Source organism: Miscanthus floridulus, chromosome 18, assembly GCF_019320115.1.
Source record: "Miscanthus floridulus cultivar M001 chromosome 18, ASM1932011v1, whole genome shotgun sequence".
Lineage (NCBI taxonomy): Eukaryota > Viridiplantae > Streptophyta > Magnoliopsida > Poales > Poaceae > Miscanthus > Miscanthus floridulus.
The window spans coordinates 132,968,178-132,983,477 of NC_089597.1; the positions used below are offsets into that span (position 1 = coordinate 132,968,178).

The 15,300-nt window shown below is 46.4% G+C and overlaps 1 protein-coding gene across 2 annotated transcripts; it reads left to right on the top strand.

Annotated features, from left to right (window-relative positions):
- Positions 1 to 9,873: 9,873 nt before the first annotated feature.
- Positions 9,874 to 14,731, top strand: LOC136521714 (uncharacterized). 2 transcript variants are annotated; one of them, XR_010775628.1, is made up of 6 exons: positions 9,874 to 10,644; positions 10,727 to 10,882; positions 11,514 to 11,627; positions 11,733 to 11,758; positions 12,630 to 12,760; positions 14,384 to 14,731. XR_010775628.1 is itself a non-coding variant. In XM_066515478.1 (5 exons), the coding sequence occupies exons 2-5, from the start codon at positions 10,788 to 10,790 to the stop codon at positions 14,425 to 14,427; spliced, it is 384 nt and encodes a 127-aa protein (XP_066371575.1). In that variant the 5' UTR covers positions 9,878 to 10,644; positions 10,727 to 10,787; the 3' UTR covers positions 14,428 to 14,730. The 2 variants fall into 2 exon arrangements, 1 of the variants encoding a protein (XP_066371575.1); XM_066515478.1 differs by lacking the exon at positions 11,733 to 11,758 and having other exon boundaries at positions 9,878 to 10,644; positions 14,384 to 14,730.
- Positions 14,732 to 15,300: the final 569 nt, after the last annotated feature.

Genomic DNA, 15,300 nt, shown 5'->3' on the forward strand with positions numbered 1-15,300 from the left:
CGTTTCGCTGTCCGAGTCAACGGGAACCCTTTTCTTACTCCCACTTCGTGTTCGTCCTGGTGCAGGAGTTTAGGCAGCACAGTAGCCGGTAACCCCTGCACAGTCCCGTCGTGGATGGCAGGATGCTGACGTGACGGACGTCTGGTCTGCCACTTCGCTGTACTGTGCCGTCGTGTGGTTTGTCGGAGTGGTTGAGCGCCTTGATGGGACGTGCGGAAGTGGCACGCTGGTCATACTCGGTCTTGTGCGTCGTGGGGCTCCAGTACGGCTTGATGCAGGACATGGCGGGCGACGTGCTGGTTGCCGTGTAATGACGTCGTAGGGAGCAGCGGCTCTGCCGATGCCGAGGCCGAGCCATCGTGGGGGGCTCGGTGGTCATGGACCCTCAGGCTGCCGAGCCCGTGAAGCGAACTGTCGAGGCCTTGGGGGGAGTTATTGGCCCTGGGTACTGATTCCGAGGCCACAGTAGCCCAGATGTGGCTCCCCACGCTGCATTGTCCTCGGTGCAGGAGTTGGCAGCGTAGTGAGGCGTGGGCGTCACGGTGGTTAGTACAGTGGCGGGTAACCCCCGCCCAGTCCTGCCTCCTGTCCCATCGGCCATTCTGCTGTACTGTGCCGGGCGTGCGGCTGTTGTCGGGGACAGCAGTCGGCCGAGTTGATGTGACACGACGTTTTGCCAGAGGGACGGGAGAAGGAAGAGGTAGCGGAGTGCTGCCGAGCCCGCCTCGCGCGAGACGGAGGATCGGTGGCCCGGCCGAGGCCTGCGACGAGAGAGGGGGTCGGCCGAGGCCTTTGGTAGGGGGTCGCCCGAGGTCAGCGGCGAGGGGGCCTCGGGTGAGTCGGAGAATTGCAAACCTCGGTGATGGGGCCTCGGGCGAGTCGGAGAATCGGCCGAGGCCAGCAGCGTTTAGCTGGTTTCGATTTTTGCGAAGTCTAAGCAGTCGTTTTTTGGATCTTGCTTAGGGTACCCCTTCTCACGGTATCCGACAAGAGGCACAACAATCGCATTCCAATTAAAACAACAGCACTTAATCGAAATACTTAAACGGCAAACATCGCGTCCATAAAATCACATTGCCAGCATACATACATTGGACTTTTTATGCGTTCAGATATCGCATTTGAAATTCAAGTTCCAACCACATGCCAAGTCTCATACGTTCGAAACAACATACGATGGATTACGTGCCAACAAAAGAAAGGTCATCGCGACAGGACCTAGATACTAGCGCAAAGCAACTAGCCTACTCCTCGGGGCCATCGTCGGGATCGGAGACGTCACCATCGCCTCCAGGTGAAACTACAGGCTCATCCTGGTCGTCGTCGTCGATGTCCATGCCAGCGGCATTCGGTGGAGCATATGGGCCAACCCCATTGTAGAGCGCGTGAAACTCCTCGTGCAGGTTGCCGTTGTATTCCTCTAACTCATCGACTCTCTGCAGTAGAAGGTTTCTTGCGTTCCAGGCTTCATTCCTTTCCTGAACCAACTGTCCAATCATGCGATCTGCATTGTTGTTGGCTTGAGTCAACGTATGCACTCGCTGCATAGCTCTATCACCTCTCTCAACCGCCTGATCTCGCTGTAAGTTCATATCAGCCAACTGCTCCTGCAAGCTAGCTATAGCTCGTGCCTGTCTCTTCTTCTGCTTCTTCCCTTTGAGCTTATCCTCACTACGCAAGCCAGTCAAAGTCTAGTAGGTACTCTCGAGACCCTCATATGCTCTGATGGCGGTGAACATAGCACTCATTGCCTGGTTGTCGCTAGCCTGTCCTTCAGCTGGACCTCTGACCAATGCACTTCCTTGAGGCTGAACCCAAATGGCATCGCGAGGATCATCCCTAGGAAAAGTACCAGCTAGAGCTGCAGCAAGCTCACTGGGAAATATGCTCATAATGTCCCTGATGACACGGAAGGCTGCTCCCTCTGCACCCTCAGCTGGAGTGTGACCCTCAAACTCCAAATGCCAACCATCTCAATCTGGAGCATCACCGAGAGCAGGAACCGTGATCTCCACCACTGCAAGTCCATCATCTGCCAACTGGCTCTCATTCCAAGAGTACACCGGCTCTTGACCCTCTAGGTACCCCACATCATGGAGCACTCTCCAAAGCAAAGTCGGCATGCCAAACTCGCTCAAAAAGGTGTCCGTGGTGCGGTGCTCCCTCAGGGCCAACGGACGTCGGGGTGCTCTTCCTCCGGTGGACTTACAGGCGGTCTGCTTCGTGTGGGCCATCTGTAGCAAAAGTTCTCTTATTACTTCGGGGAAACATATTTTTGGTGATACATCTTTTATCAAAATGAGATAATCAATTTATAAGGGGAGGAATGCATGAGATGAATGAAATGCACAAGTAACATGATGTATGTACGTGCCGTACGTTCTCACAAACTTAGGAATAATAATTTCTAACGACTAATTCGGTGGCATACAACGATCTCTCAATACATAGCTAATACGTTCTACACGATAGCGTTGTTATGTACCTGCAGAAGATTCATTTCAGCCCAATTCCCAATGAATGCATAAAAGCAGTAAAGTTTTATCTACACGCTCTACACGAATCCCCAGATACGTGTACAACGGTAGTAACTACCCGAACCATCGTCCTATTGACGGCATCGCCTCCACAGACGGAAGACCCATACATGGGATACCTTTGTAAAACATGCGTAGAACATGTAATTACTCCAGCATCATATAATCATTCACCCTAGATCGGCGGTGTATCCGATCATGCTCTCACAACTCACACTTACCGAGGCGTAGAGGCAAATGATCCATTCATTACCACTCAAACAAGTGGCACTCATACAATAGCACGCCATATGAGCGACGAAAGAGAAATATGATGCAAGAACCCCAGTCAATACTTAATTAAGCCACCTACAGTCCTTAACTGGGCATAAAGGATATGATCACTGGCACACTTTATAGTTTTTAAAAGCATGTTTTCCAAATGCCTTTTTGTTTTAAATACACTTGTGAACAGTAACACGCTAAACCATGCTCTGATACCAGCTGTAATAGAACCGACCAATTATATGAAATTAAGTAAGAAAATCATCCACCAGAGCAGACGATTGAGCAAACTTAAGCCCGTATAACCCGGTAGTCCGTGAAATCACGAAGGATTTCAAACCAACTCGTGTCCTAGCCATGATCGTAATAAGTTTAGCGGTCACCATCACATATTACATAAAAGTTCTCGATCCCAAATACATCAGAGTTTCAACATAGTTATTACAAACCAGTTCGAATGAAAATAGCGGAAGTCATTTGTTCAAACTACACACACACACGGAGTTTAAATAGAGTGCCAGCGAATGATCATCTCCAACAAAAGCATCAGATGAGACATAAGGAACAACCATGCCCATGGTCCTAAGCATCACCCATCGCAGGATAAAGGCAGTTGATACAGTAGCCGTAATACATCTGCCCATCTGCAACAAGTGGGAATAAAACCCTGAGTACGAGAATGTACTCAGCCAGACTTACCCGACATAACCAAAAATAAATGACACCAAGGATTATGAAGGGCTTTATAGTAGGGTAGCTGACTCATTTGCAAAAAGAAGCATTTTTAGCATTTCAAGAACCTTTTTAAAAGCATTATTGCCAAGTTAATTATTATTAACCTGTCAACTAGATTTGCACCTATACTAGAGTAAACATGTGATTAAGCAGATAATGATAACCAATGATCATTAAGCAACTTCCATACTGTCATATTCATTATAACTGTCCAAGTGTTCCATAACATTTACTACGATGAAGTCACTCAAGTCAAGTGCTCACTATCCAGGAGCGATGGCGATTCGAATCGATTCCTAACCAGCTGGTGATTTATTCCTTACACAAACCTCACTCACCCGCTAAAGTGAGATATTGATCACCGAGTCAACTTTCTAGGAATCTCGAGTTTGCCAGGAACCACATGTACCCAGGAGCCGACCGACTGCACTTTGGTCTTATCATCTCGCCCTCGTGTCCTACCACACCTGCTCCGGCACAGTGCGCTGCGGGCAATCTACTCGGCCCGAAAAATCTCCTAGCTTCGCGGTCGGAAGGTACTTTATCCGGCCAGCTAAATATAAGGCATGCGTTTAACATGACTCGAGGCCCAACAACGGTCGGTCCTTAATCGACACAGACGGAAACACTACAGTCCAAAACTCTGCAAGTCTCCGCCCGGTCTCAACTTCATTTAACACTTAGTTATACCATGACTTCAGAGCCATCCAAACAGATCCAGGTAACCACCTATAGCTCGCAGGTGACAGGAAATCACCCGACTTCTACCGGTCTAAGCCAGCTAAGCATTGACTCGACTGCGGATAACAGGGTAACAAGGATGTAGTATAACAAAGGTAAACAAGGTATAATGCAGCAACGGTTGCAAACAACTCCTGAACGTAATGCATCAATTAAAGTAAAGCATTTAATTAAATAATTGCAAACCAGGAGAAAAATGCTCCGGGGCTCCTCGGGCTCCTCGAGAATGACGACTGGGTTCTCGGTTTGCGATCCTGTATGATGCAATGTGTGTAAGTGCCTATGCAATCGGTGCATCGAAGGAGATGAATTTAATGGATATGTTGAAATGCAAGGTAGTCAACATCATTCAAGAAACTATGCTACAAGCACATGTCATCTACTGCATTCTCTTCTACTACTAATATGTTTAAGTTAACATATCTTATGAAATGCTTCAAAGATACACCAACGTTTTACTAATTTCTTAATCACACTTAAAGCAACACTTGCTTAAACCCTAATTAATAATAGGTTTGAATAGCAACATATATTTCTGATGCTCCTAAAAATCTGAGAAAAATACAGTAGCATAATACTACCCTAAATGGACTACCATAAAAATTTCATGGCATTTGGATAAGTAAACTATCCTACATAAAAATGACAAGCTATAGCATAAAAATGAGCATGAAATTACTTTGTACTATTAAAAGTGTCAAACAACAGATTGAGTATTTTTCCTATGTTCTTTATAGTATATAATCACTGTACAAAAATTGTCACATGCATGTGTTATACAAAATTTGTGCTCTAGCAAAAATAACAAAAATCAGCCATTAAAGGTACTTGAACTACACCTCAAAATTTTCCCACAGCACATGCATTAAATATATTTTTCCTAGGAAGTACATGACATAAGAAGATTAACAAACTTGGAATCATATTTTTCTGAAGCCTATATATTTCTCTACCTATTTTTCAAGTTATCAGCAATATTCAAGATTAAATAAAATCCTATAGAAAAGTATCTCAAAAATGACATGCACAATTTTTTTTCAAGTAGATCTGGTGATAAGGAACCTAGAAAAATTTGTTTCAACAAATTTGGAGCTAAAAGGAGTACACAACTATTTTCTAAAGCATTAAAATAGAATTCTGAAAAATCATTTTTGAAATTCATGCTCAAAACTGCTAGATACACCCGGTTATCCACCCACAACCCGCGCCAGAGAGACAGACAGGCGGGACCCAGCGGTTCACCCGGCCCCACTGGTCAGCCGACCGGAGGCAGGGGATGGCCTTGCCCGGCCGGATTTTCACCGGCGGTGAGGTCGCCGGCGGTGTGGTTGCTACCTACGGACTCCATAAGGGGAGGCGCACCTGCTGGTGCTACTTGCGCGGCCAGAGGACCCCCAGAGCGAGGTGACCGACGGTCATGGCGCGCGGCGGCGCTGCAGGGTGGCGGTGCGGGCCTGTTCCGGCGCAAAGGTGGCCGGAGCGGCGACTTCGGCTCGCGACCGAGCTTCGCCATTGCGAGGCGGGCACGGTGCGCACGAAAATAGGAAGAGAGGAAGGCGGAGCAGGGCTGGCCACGAAGGCGCGCGCGGCGGCCGAGCTCCGGCGAGTGACGGCGTGAAGGAAAACTCAAGGCGAGGCCTCACCTCCGGTCGATTCGCGAGGCGAGCGGGTCAACAGCGTGGCGCGCGAGATGGCAGTGCTTGTGGCGCGAGAAGGCAGGGAATGGTGCGGTGGCTGGGGTGGAACGCGGCGGCGAAGGGCGCGGCGGCGCTGAGCTGCGCCGTGGCTGCTGCTGCCTGCTGCGAGTAGGAGGGAGCGAGCGGAATGAGGCGAGTGGGGAGAAGCGGGGCGCTGGCGGCAGCTTAAGCGAGGCGAGCGGGCGGTGGGACCCGCAGGAGCGCCACCCGGCGGGCGGCGCCGGCGTACGGTCGCCACGCGGTGGCCATTGCCTGAGCGCGGTCGGGGCACGGCGCGCGGCGCGCGGCGCGCGGGAGGGAGGCCGAGTTAGGCCGGGCCGACTTGCGAACTGGGCCGGGAAGTGAGGCGCAAGGCCCACGAAGGTAAAAACAGATTTTTCAAATTAATTTGAATTTCTTTTTCATTCAAACGAATTTTTGGACTAAATCAAAGTAGTTTCAAACTTTGGACCAAAAATAAAAGTTGCTCAAAATTTTATCCTCTACAACTTTGATTTTAAGACCAACGTCCGATTTATTATAGATTTTGAATTATAAAATTAAAGTCAATTTTGACTCAAACCCTAATTTTTGGAGAATTATTTTTAAAGCAAAATTTGGCAATAATTCAAATACAAACCTTGCTCCAAAAATTGTGATAAATAATTCTAGATGATTTACAACAGTAGCCAAACATGTTTTGCTAACCTAGCAAGAAAAATTTAGGGTAAAACAATCCTTGAACAGGTGTATGCAACATCTAGGTTTCACGCATGTTTCAGATGTTTCGAAGCAATGTTTCAATTATTATTCACACGATTAGGCATGTATGATTATTATGCTTTATGATGCATGATATGTATGATTAGCAATGCCTAAATGCAGGCATAACACCGGGGTGTTACAATGAATCTCGCTATTTTGAATCCGCCTAATATGGTCTTGCATCACTGGATCAAATTCACCCATCATTTCAACTGTGCCCAGAAAGTTACCATTGTTAGCTTGATAAAGTTTCTCATTTTGCCCTCGGAAAGCTAAATTATGTTTAGCAAGAAACTTGACAGCAGAAACGTAATAAATGAAAGTAATGATATATACGCGAACATGACATGTATCTCATATAATATAGAAAATAAAAATAGACTTGAAAATAAAAATAAAAATAACTCATTAGATAGAGTAAATTAAAGAAAGAAACAAAAGCAAGAAAACAAAAAGAAATAGAAATATAAAATTAAAAATAAAAATAAGAATAAAATAACAAATAAATAAAATAAGGATAAAAATAAATAAATTGAAGAGAAGAATAAAATACCACATAAAACAAAAAAGGGAAATAAAAAGAGTAGCAAAAATAAATAAAAAAATAAAAAACGAAATTAAACGAAAATAAATAAGAAGGTAGGGAAAATAAAAAAAAACATGAAAATAAAAAAACGTAACGTCAGCATGCGCTGCGCGTCCGACAGGCGCTAGTCACGGCGTCACGCGCTCCTGGGCTGCCGCGTGGGCCGTATTCCTGTGGGCCGCTACTTACCTACTGTGTTAAATTTTGCGGGTGGTCGGCGGACGACTTCGCGAGGATCCGCGCCACGCACAGCCCCAACGTCGGCAAAACCCGGAAAAACCCAATACCTGAACTCCAGGAAGGGGAACCTTCCCGAACCGCAATGGGAGAGGCATGGGCCCCGCGATGTCATCGTCACAACTCACAACGCATGGGCCCGATGAGAATCAGACCCACATGTCAGGCAGCCAAAGAACCCCGGATTGGGATAGCAAATTCGCAACAGACCAATCTCTGCGAGTTCGTACCAAAAATACAGAACTGGCCTACGAGCGCGGCTATAGAGAACCTGCGAGACGAGAGGGGTGTAGCAGTGGTACAGAGCGAGCGTATAGGGTCATGTTTAGTTCCTCAGTTCGTGAATTTGGCACTATACAAAAAGAAGATTCTCCATCACATCAAATTTGTGGTACATGCATGGAGTACTAAATGTTGACGAAATCAAAAACTAATTGCACAGTTTGGTTGTACTTTGCGAGACGAACGTTTTGAGCCTAATTAGTCAATGATTGAACAATTATTACCAAATAAAAACAAAACGCTACTGTAGCTACAGTAGCACCAGGAAACCCGGCGGCGCCAATTCGGTGGACAACTAAACATGGCCTAGGGCTCGTGCACCTGTCGACTCCCCAGCTGGGAATGTGTTCAGATGCGCCCTGCTATCCTCCAAGTAACGTGGCCCCTACGGCGTAGCCCGTGTTCCCTCCCGGCGACACACCGTGTCGATGCACGAGGGCTAGACAAAAAGCTTGCTTAGCTGGCTCGGTGGCTCGTATTAAAGTTATAGAAAGCCATGCAGCCCGAGGCCCGTCGGCACGGCACGGCCCGATGGACCAGGCCGTGTCTGGGCCGCCACCCTGGCCCGTGGCACGGCACGGTGGTGCAGGGCGACACGGTGACGGCCCGGTGCCCCATTTGGCCCAGCAGCCCACGAAGGCCGGCAACGGCAAATATAAGCGCAGCGTAGGATGCCAGGAGCCCTGCCCGGTTGCCCCAATCCCTCATTCCCTCCTGGCCTCCCCAATCCCTAACCCTAATCCTCATTTTCTCTCGCTCGCTCTCGCTCTGCTCTAGATCTCAATCCACCGCCACCACCGCCATCAGTCCCGTCCTCGGCTCCGGTGACCTCGCCGGCGCTCCTCCACTCCACCTCGCTAACCCCGTCCGGCTGTCCCCGTCTCCTCCCTCCTTTCCCTCTCCTCTCGCTGTCGGTGAACCGTGAGCCATGTGAGTTCGTGTTCTTCTTCCCTACCGATTCTAATCGTTGTCTCCTCCTCCCCACCTTTGGCTCTGGCTTCTTCATCTCCGGCACCGGGCTCCGGAGCGCAGGTTCGTCTTGTTCTTCCCTAACCCTAACCCTACTATTTCTTTGGATCTGCTCGTCAGTTCTTGTTCTCTCTACTCACTCTGTCTCTGTCTTTTTGAGTTGTAGGTTCGTGCCTAACGCCGCGTCCTCCTCTGGAGTGGACTTTGCCACTGATGTTGGCTATTGTAATAGAATAGAACTAAGACTTTGACAATTTAGAGCTGGCTGTACTCTTTTTTTCTTTCTAGGATTTCTCATAAGGGTGAGTTTTACCTAGAAAGGTTTTTAATGAGGCAGCATTGCACAAACAACTCATTTTGATATTATGATAATATCTCTCTTATGTCTTATTGTCTGTGAAATGGAATCTGTGAACTGTGAAAGTGAAACACTTAGAAAATTTGATGAAAAAAGAGAGGTTTTTTTGATAGCCGGGCCATGGGCCGGCACGGCCCGGTGAAATTGGCCGTGCTCACCGGGCGGCACGGCACGGAAAAATGGCCCGTGGGCCATGCCTTGGGCCAGAGGCGTGGCACGAGCACGGCAGCGGCACGGCACGGCCGGCACGGTGGCCCGTGCAAGCACGACGCCACGCCGGCACGGCCCGATGGCCATCTATAATTAAACAGCGTGATCGGTTGGGGCTGGCTGGCTGGGCTGGCTGGCCAGCCCCCTCACATGGACACTATTTACATGAACCAGCCAACAGTACTTCTCTCTCACATAAACGAACCAGCAACGATACAAACCAGCCAACCGAACAGGCTGAAAAGTGTTTTGATTGGACTCATTTTTCTATTAAAATAAAAATAACTTGATTTGGAATGACTTTTGACTTCAACTCGGCTCGTTAGGCTCAGCTCATTAAGCTCACTATAAAGTTAAGTCTTAAACCGTTCAGAAAACTATGATAAATAAGATTATATCAATTTCTTTAAAAAAAAATCGAAAAAAACTGTAGTTGGCTCGTTATCCAGCCAACTGGCATCCCGGTCGCCTCCGCCGAGAAACCCTGATGATTGATGATTAATAAAGAGGCGCCTCCGCCCGCGCCACCGGCCCCGCCACATCCATACTCCCTCGGTCCCTCGGCCTCCCCATTTCCTCATCCTCATCCCCCTCCGTCCCTGCCTCTGGATCGGCCACCACCTCCGGTCGGTCCAGGGACGCATAATGACGAGACGTAAACGGCGCACCTCAGCAGTCTTGAGCTCCGGCTCGCCGAAGAGCCCGCGTGTGCGCCAGGGCTCTTTTGTGGCCACGGACGACGGACCTCACAACGGCGCCGCTTCGACTCAGGCGCACCATCCGCCGCCGCAGCCCCCGCGGACCCCGCAGCGCGAGGATCGATCTATCTCTCCGGTGGCGGGGGAGGATCTTCGGCGCAACTCGCCGTACCCGAACGCGAATCGCGATCCTGTTCGGCACCAACCGGCGGTGCTAGGCCCCGTCGCTACGTCCACCATCTTCGGTCCTCTACGCCCCGAGGTCGGGGCTACGTCGCGCCCTCCGCCTCCGCCTCCATCGTCGCCGGCGGCTGCCACAACCGGGACCCCTTCGCCGCCGTCCCAGTCCTCCACCAAGCCATCTCCTACTCGACCTCGAGCACGCACCCCATCTCCCCGCGCGGCGGCCCCTCCTCCTCTTCTGCTTCCTCGTCGGGGACGTCTCCAATGTCACCTCACTCAACCGCCGTCCTTCCTGTTTTTAGGAAGTCCTATGCAAGTGCCCTCAGGGTGGGGGTGGGGGGTGTCCAGCCAACCAAAACCCTTATGCCGATTCTTCGCGTCGACTTTACAGTTACCTTGAAAAGTAACAGTTTTTCCCTGTGTGTATCGTTGCCTTTTTGCATCCAACGTTAATATCCTATCCTAACCCGCAGTCAATGTTTCAGATTCGCCATCAACTCGGAAGCAACTGCCTGCCACAGTCACAAGGGACCAACCATCACACTCATGGAGACAGGAAGTTCAGACCTTAAGATTGTTCAAGTGCACCTTGAGGAATACGACACCGAATTAGCCCATGACGTCTTCTATTCTCAGGACAGGTCTGCATTCTGTCTTTCATTTGCCTTTTGTTGTCTACTGTTTTTAAGCATTTGAAGGGTATCTATTCGTCCTGTTCACTTGTTCAGTAAGGTGTCTTCTTGAATTTGTCATCCAGTTACTGAACTGTTGTTCATACCGTGAATTTTTACTATGAAGTTGGTAGCTGCATCCAATAGCATTGCATTACATGTTTCAAATATGAAAAAGGCAAAATCTACTTTTGATCTACTCAGTCCATTGCTGATTTAGCTTACAAATGCAATCCAAGGTCAATTCTTGGGTGTATTTCCACCCTTTCAAGTCCCTTCTTGCTACAAACTAGAAGGCTCTGTTGTTGATTCAATTCCAATACCATGTAATTTACACTCTTGACTGTTAACACACCATTCAAATGTGAACCTTTCCCCACCGATCCAACATCTCAGGTGACTGAGCGAGTACTGCTTACTGACTTAAAATAATCTTGGTGTCAGACTGTGAATTTGTGCTGTGTCAGGTGACTGAGCGAGTACTGCTTACTGACTTCAAATAATCTTGGTGTCAGACACTGAATTTGTGCTGTGTTGCCTGTACGGGTTTATTAGGACAATAATCATGTTTCCTTTGTGATAATGTGATATTCACATGCAGATTTGAAGAATGGTTGTATGCAACTGTATCCCAGTTCCTAACCAGTAAGGGGATTGTGAAGAATGCAGTTGCAGTTGCAGGAATGAGTGCTACTTTGTACACAATGCCCCCTAGGTGTGTAATCTTCTATTTAAGTTGCACCGACTATTTCTTTGAGAACAAATTGTTAACTACTTGAGTTCTTCTTGCATTATTATGTGTGTGGCTAAACTCTTAAAGATTTTGTCGAGGAGCAAGGGCCATTGGTAAGCACCGAGTCAATCTTTGGTGGGATTTTCAAATTGTGTGTTGCGAGTGACATTGGCATGATGTTAGTCCATGGCTTTCTGGTATATATCCTTGATATCCACAAACGAGGTCTTACATGGAATGGAGAATTTAGTACAAGTGACATGGTGGTGGAAAATTGCTTGAAGTGTAGGATTACTCTGAAATCAAGGTTGGGTAAATCTCACTGTAGAGTAGCAGTAGCGGACCTGCACAAAATTGCAGAGATTTTCAAGGCAATGTTCAGTTGTTCACTAATAATGAAGGAATGGCATTATATTTTGATGAACTGCAAAAAGATTTGTGCAAGACGAGTAATGTGGAAGTGGAAGCGGAATGGTATAGAGAATACCTTGTCTCTCACCCGGCACTGAAATTATCAATTAAACGCTACAATCTGGAGTGTGGACTACACCGTGCTGTGGAAACCACCATATCCAATGGCGAGCCAATACCATCAGCTTTGCTAGAAGAAAGTCACTGGATGTCAATTATTCCAACTGAAATTACTGGAGACACACCATGCACTGATTCCTCCTTGTATAATGTTCTCTGGTTCAATCACGATCCTAGTAAATGTTTACATCCTTTTCAGCCTACATTTTAGGGGATGCTTAGATACAAAAGAAATTTCCTGCAACATGAGCATGAGAAAAATCAAGGTCCAGGACCACACTGAGCTAGAGCAATTTGCAGCAAAAACTTTTTCCCCGGCTCTACCAAATATTCTGTGGGGGCTATTGAGTTGCTGCGAAATGAATGGACCATAAGTTTTTCTTTTGTTCTTCGCTTTCCTGTGCCTTTTCTGTTTCTTATAAGCATTCTTGTTTTTCCTGGATGAACGTGTAGGTTTAAACGCCACTGGGAAGAATGTGTAGGTTTAAATGTCACTGCGAAGAATATCGTTCCTTCAGAATTGGCAATGATGGGAATACTGAAGGGCGAACTGGCATCCATATTTCATTTTGTGAAGATGGCAGGTATGAATCTTTCATTGATGCAAGTGGCATACATGCCATGGTCTACTCTTTTTCTTTGTTCTGTTTTTTCATCTTTGAATGATTACTTCTTGGCTGTTCTGCCTTACTTTCCTCTGAATGGTGGAGTGGCCATTTTCCTTTACTACCATTGTTTCCTTCCACGTTACCACTGATGAGACACCTAATCACGCGATGCACATTTTGGCCTTGTACAGTTCTACCTGTCCACCTGTGTGCTTTGGGTTCATTAGATTATAGTACTGCGTGCTAACTGTTAATTATGTAGCTGGTGGTGCTCAATTGTTGATTATGGGAATAAATAGGAGCTAACAGTTTAGATGCTAGTGCTCAGTGGGTTCTTTGCTAAAACAGTTAGGCCATAATATGCAGTGTGTAATTTGGAATGTATCCTTTTTGCAATGCTAGTGTTTAGCGGGTTCTTTTGGAATGTTATTTGAAATCATGCTCACATCAGTAACTTTTTGCAATGTATCCTTGTTTATACTATTCTTTATTTATAAGGGTGTATCCTTTCTCTACTAGTTATCTCTGTTGTTCAATAGATCCTTTGGTATACGTTTAAGAAATCTTATTTAGGTGTTTCATGCTTATTATTAATTTCCTGTTCCTGACAGGTTACAGTACAAAATAGTTGTTGTGGCACAAAAACAATTCCCAGTTTTTGGACAGCTTAGCCCATTTATCTCTGGCCCACTGACATCCAGCTCCCTTAAATACAGTCAAGTTGAAAAAACCACATACTGTTCTTTCTTTTTAGCTTTATTTCTAGGAAAAAAAAGAACTTTTAGCTTGTGCTGGCTTATTATTGCTTAGGTGATGCTAGGAATCTCCAAAGATAGATTTGACAGTTTAGTACCATTTGGGATCCAGGTAGTAGGTACTCCCTCTATCCCAAATTATAAGACGTTTTGGTTTTCAGATATATAGATTTTGCTATATACACTATGTCTAGATCCATAGTAGAAACAATGTATCTAAAAAAGCCAAAACGTCTTATAATTTGGAATGGAGGGAGTATTTATCACTAAATGGAAGTTGTGGGTGGCCGTATCTTTGCAGTTGAATGAGGATCAGGACAGCTTGATCTGGAATTGTTGATTCATCTAGAATTTATAGTCTTCATCTCCTTCTCATCCGTGAATGAATGTGTTATTATCTAGTAATACATTGTTAGCTTGGTAGAAGAACCTTACCTGGTTAAGAGTAGGAATGTCTCTTATCTCTCACCTATTTGGTACAGAAAAGAAACCATTCACCACTGTTTATCGGGGAATGCTTTCATGTACAACAACAACAACAACAACAACATAGCCTTTTGTCACAAGCAAGTTGGGGTAGGCTAGAGATGAAACCCAAAAGAGACAAGGAACAGAGAGACACAACTCTGTTACAACCATGTGATTCTAACCTTTTGATTCACCAATGAGCGACATCCCCAAATGAATTTTATCCATTTGATCTCCTCGTTGTAAAGGAGTTGTACATAGCACTGTTCTTTCCTTCTAGTGCACTATTGCTACTAATGTAAAGATGTCCTGTTTTGAGAAATTGGGTCTATGGTTAATATGTACATCTAAAACTGAGGAATTGATGTGTTTTCAGTGGCGGTGGATAACTCTGAAGACTCCTTTGTATGGAAGGATTAAAGAAAGGTTGGCACAACATTATCAGAATGCTTTGGAGGTGGGCATGTGCCATGCAAGGAGCCCATTTTTTGTGGAGGCTCTTATGTCTGTCAGTCCAGCATTTTTGTAGAAGAGAATTTTGTAAGATGCGGCAATTTTTTGGTTGCTGATGTGGACCAAGAGGGGTAGCGTAGCAGCTGCATCCCAATTGAGCACCTCAAGATTGCAAGAAACTTTCCTGCAAGTGTTGTTATTACGTAGCAATATGTTGTATACATATATGACCGACTCGGCGTGCTGTTTTTTTTTTGACATCCGAGTCTCAGAAGTTGCTTAAAAATAAAAAAGCTGCTAACCGTTTTTTTTTTGACAAAGCCAATCGGCAAGCTTTTATTCGTCAGATAACAGCGTTACATCGTTTGCTAAGACTGAAATAATAAAAGATGGGGGTGAATCAACCGAAAAACAAAAATCTTTAGAAACAAGAGCTTGCCGAGCTCGCTCGTGAGCAACTTGATTAGCTTCTCTATCACAGTGCTCAATCGTGGCCATTGGAAAATCCTTCCACTTGTAGCATTCATAAAAAATTGGAGCTGCCGGCTGCCGCTGAAGCAGTGAAACCGCTGTCCTTCGTCGTCTCGACCACTTCCAGACAATCCGATTGCACCGTAAAATTTCCACAGCCAATGTGATGCGCCAAGCTTAGACCTTCCTTCAGAGCGTACGCTTCAGCCATTTGAGCATCCAGTACAGCAGGCAAATGAGACATTGACGCCTCTATGAATCCTCCACTCGAGTCTCTAATCACCACCCCCGTGCTTCAACTTCCAGCAGCAAACCCCGCATCTATATTCACCATCAGCTTTCCTTCAAAAGGTTTCTTCCATTCTTTAC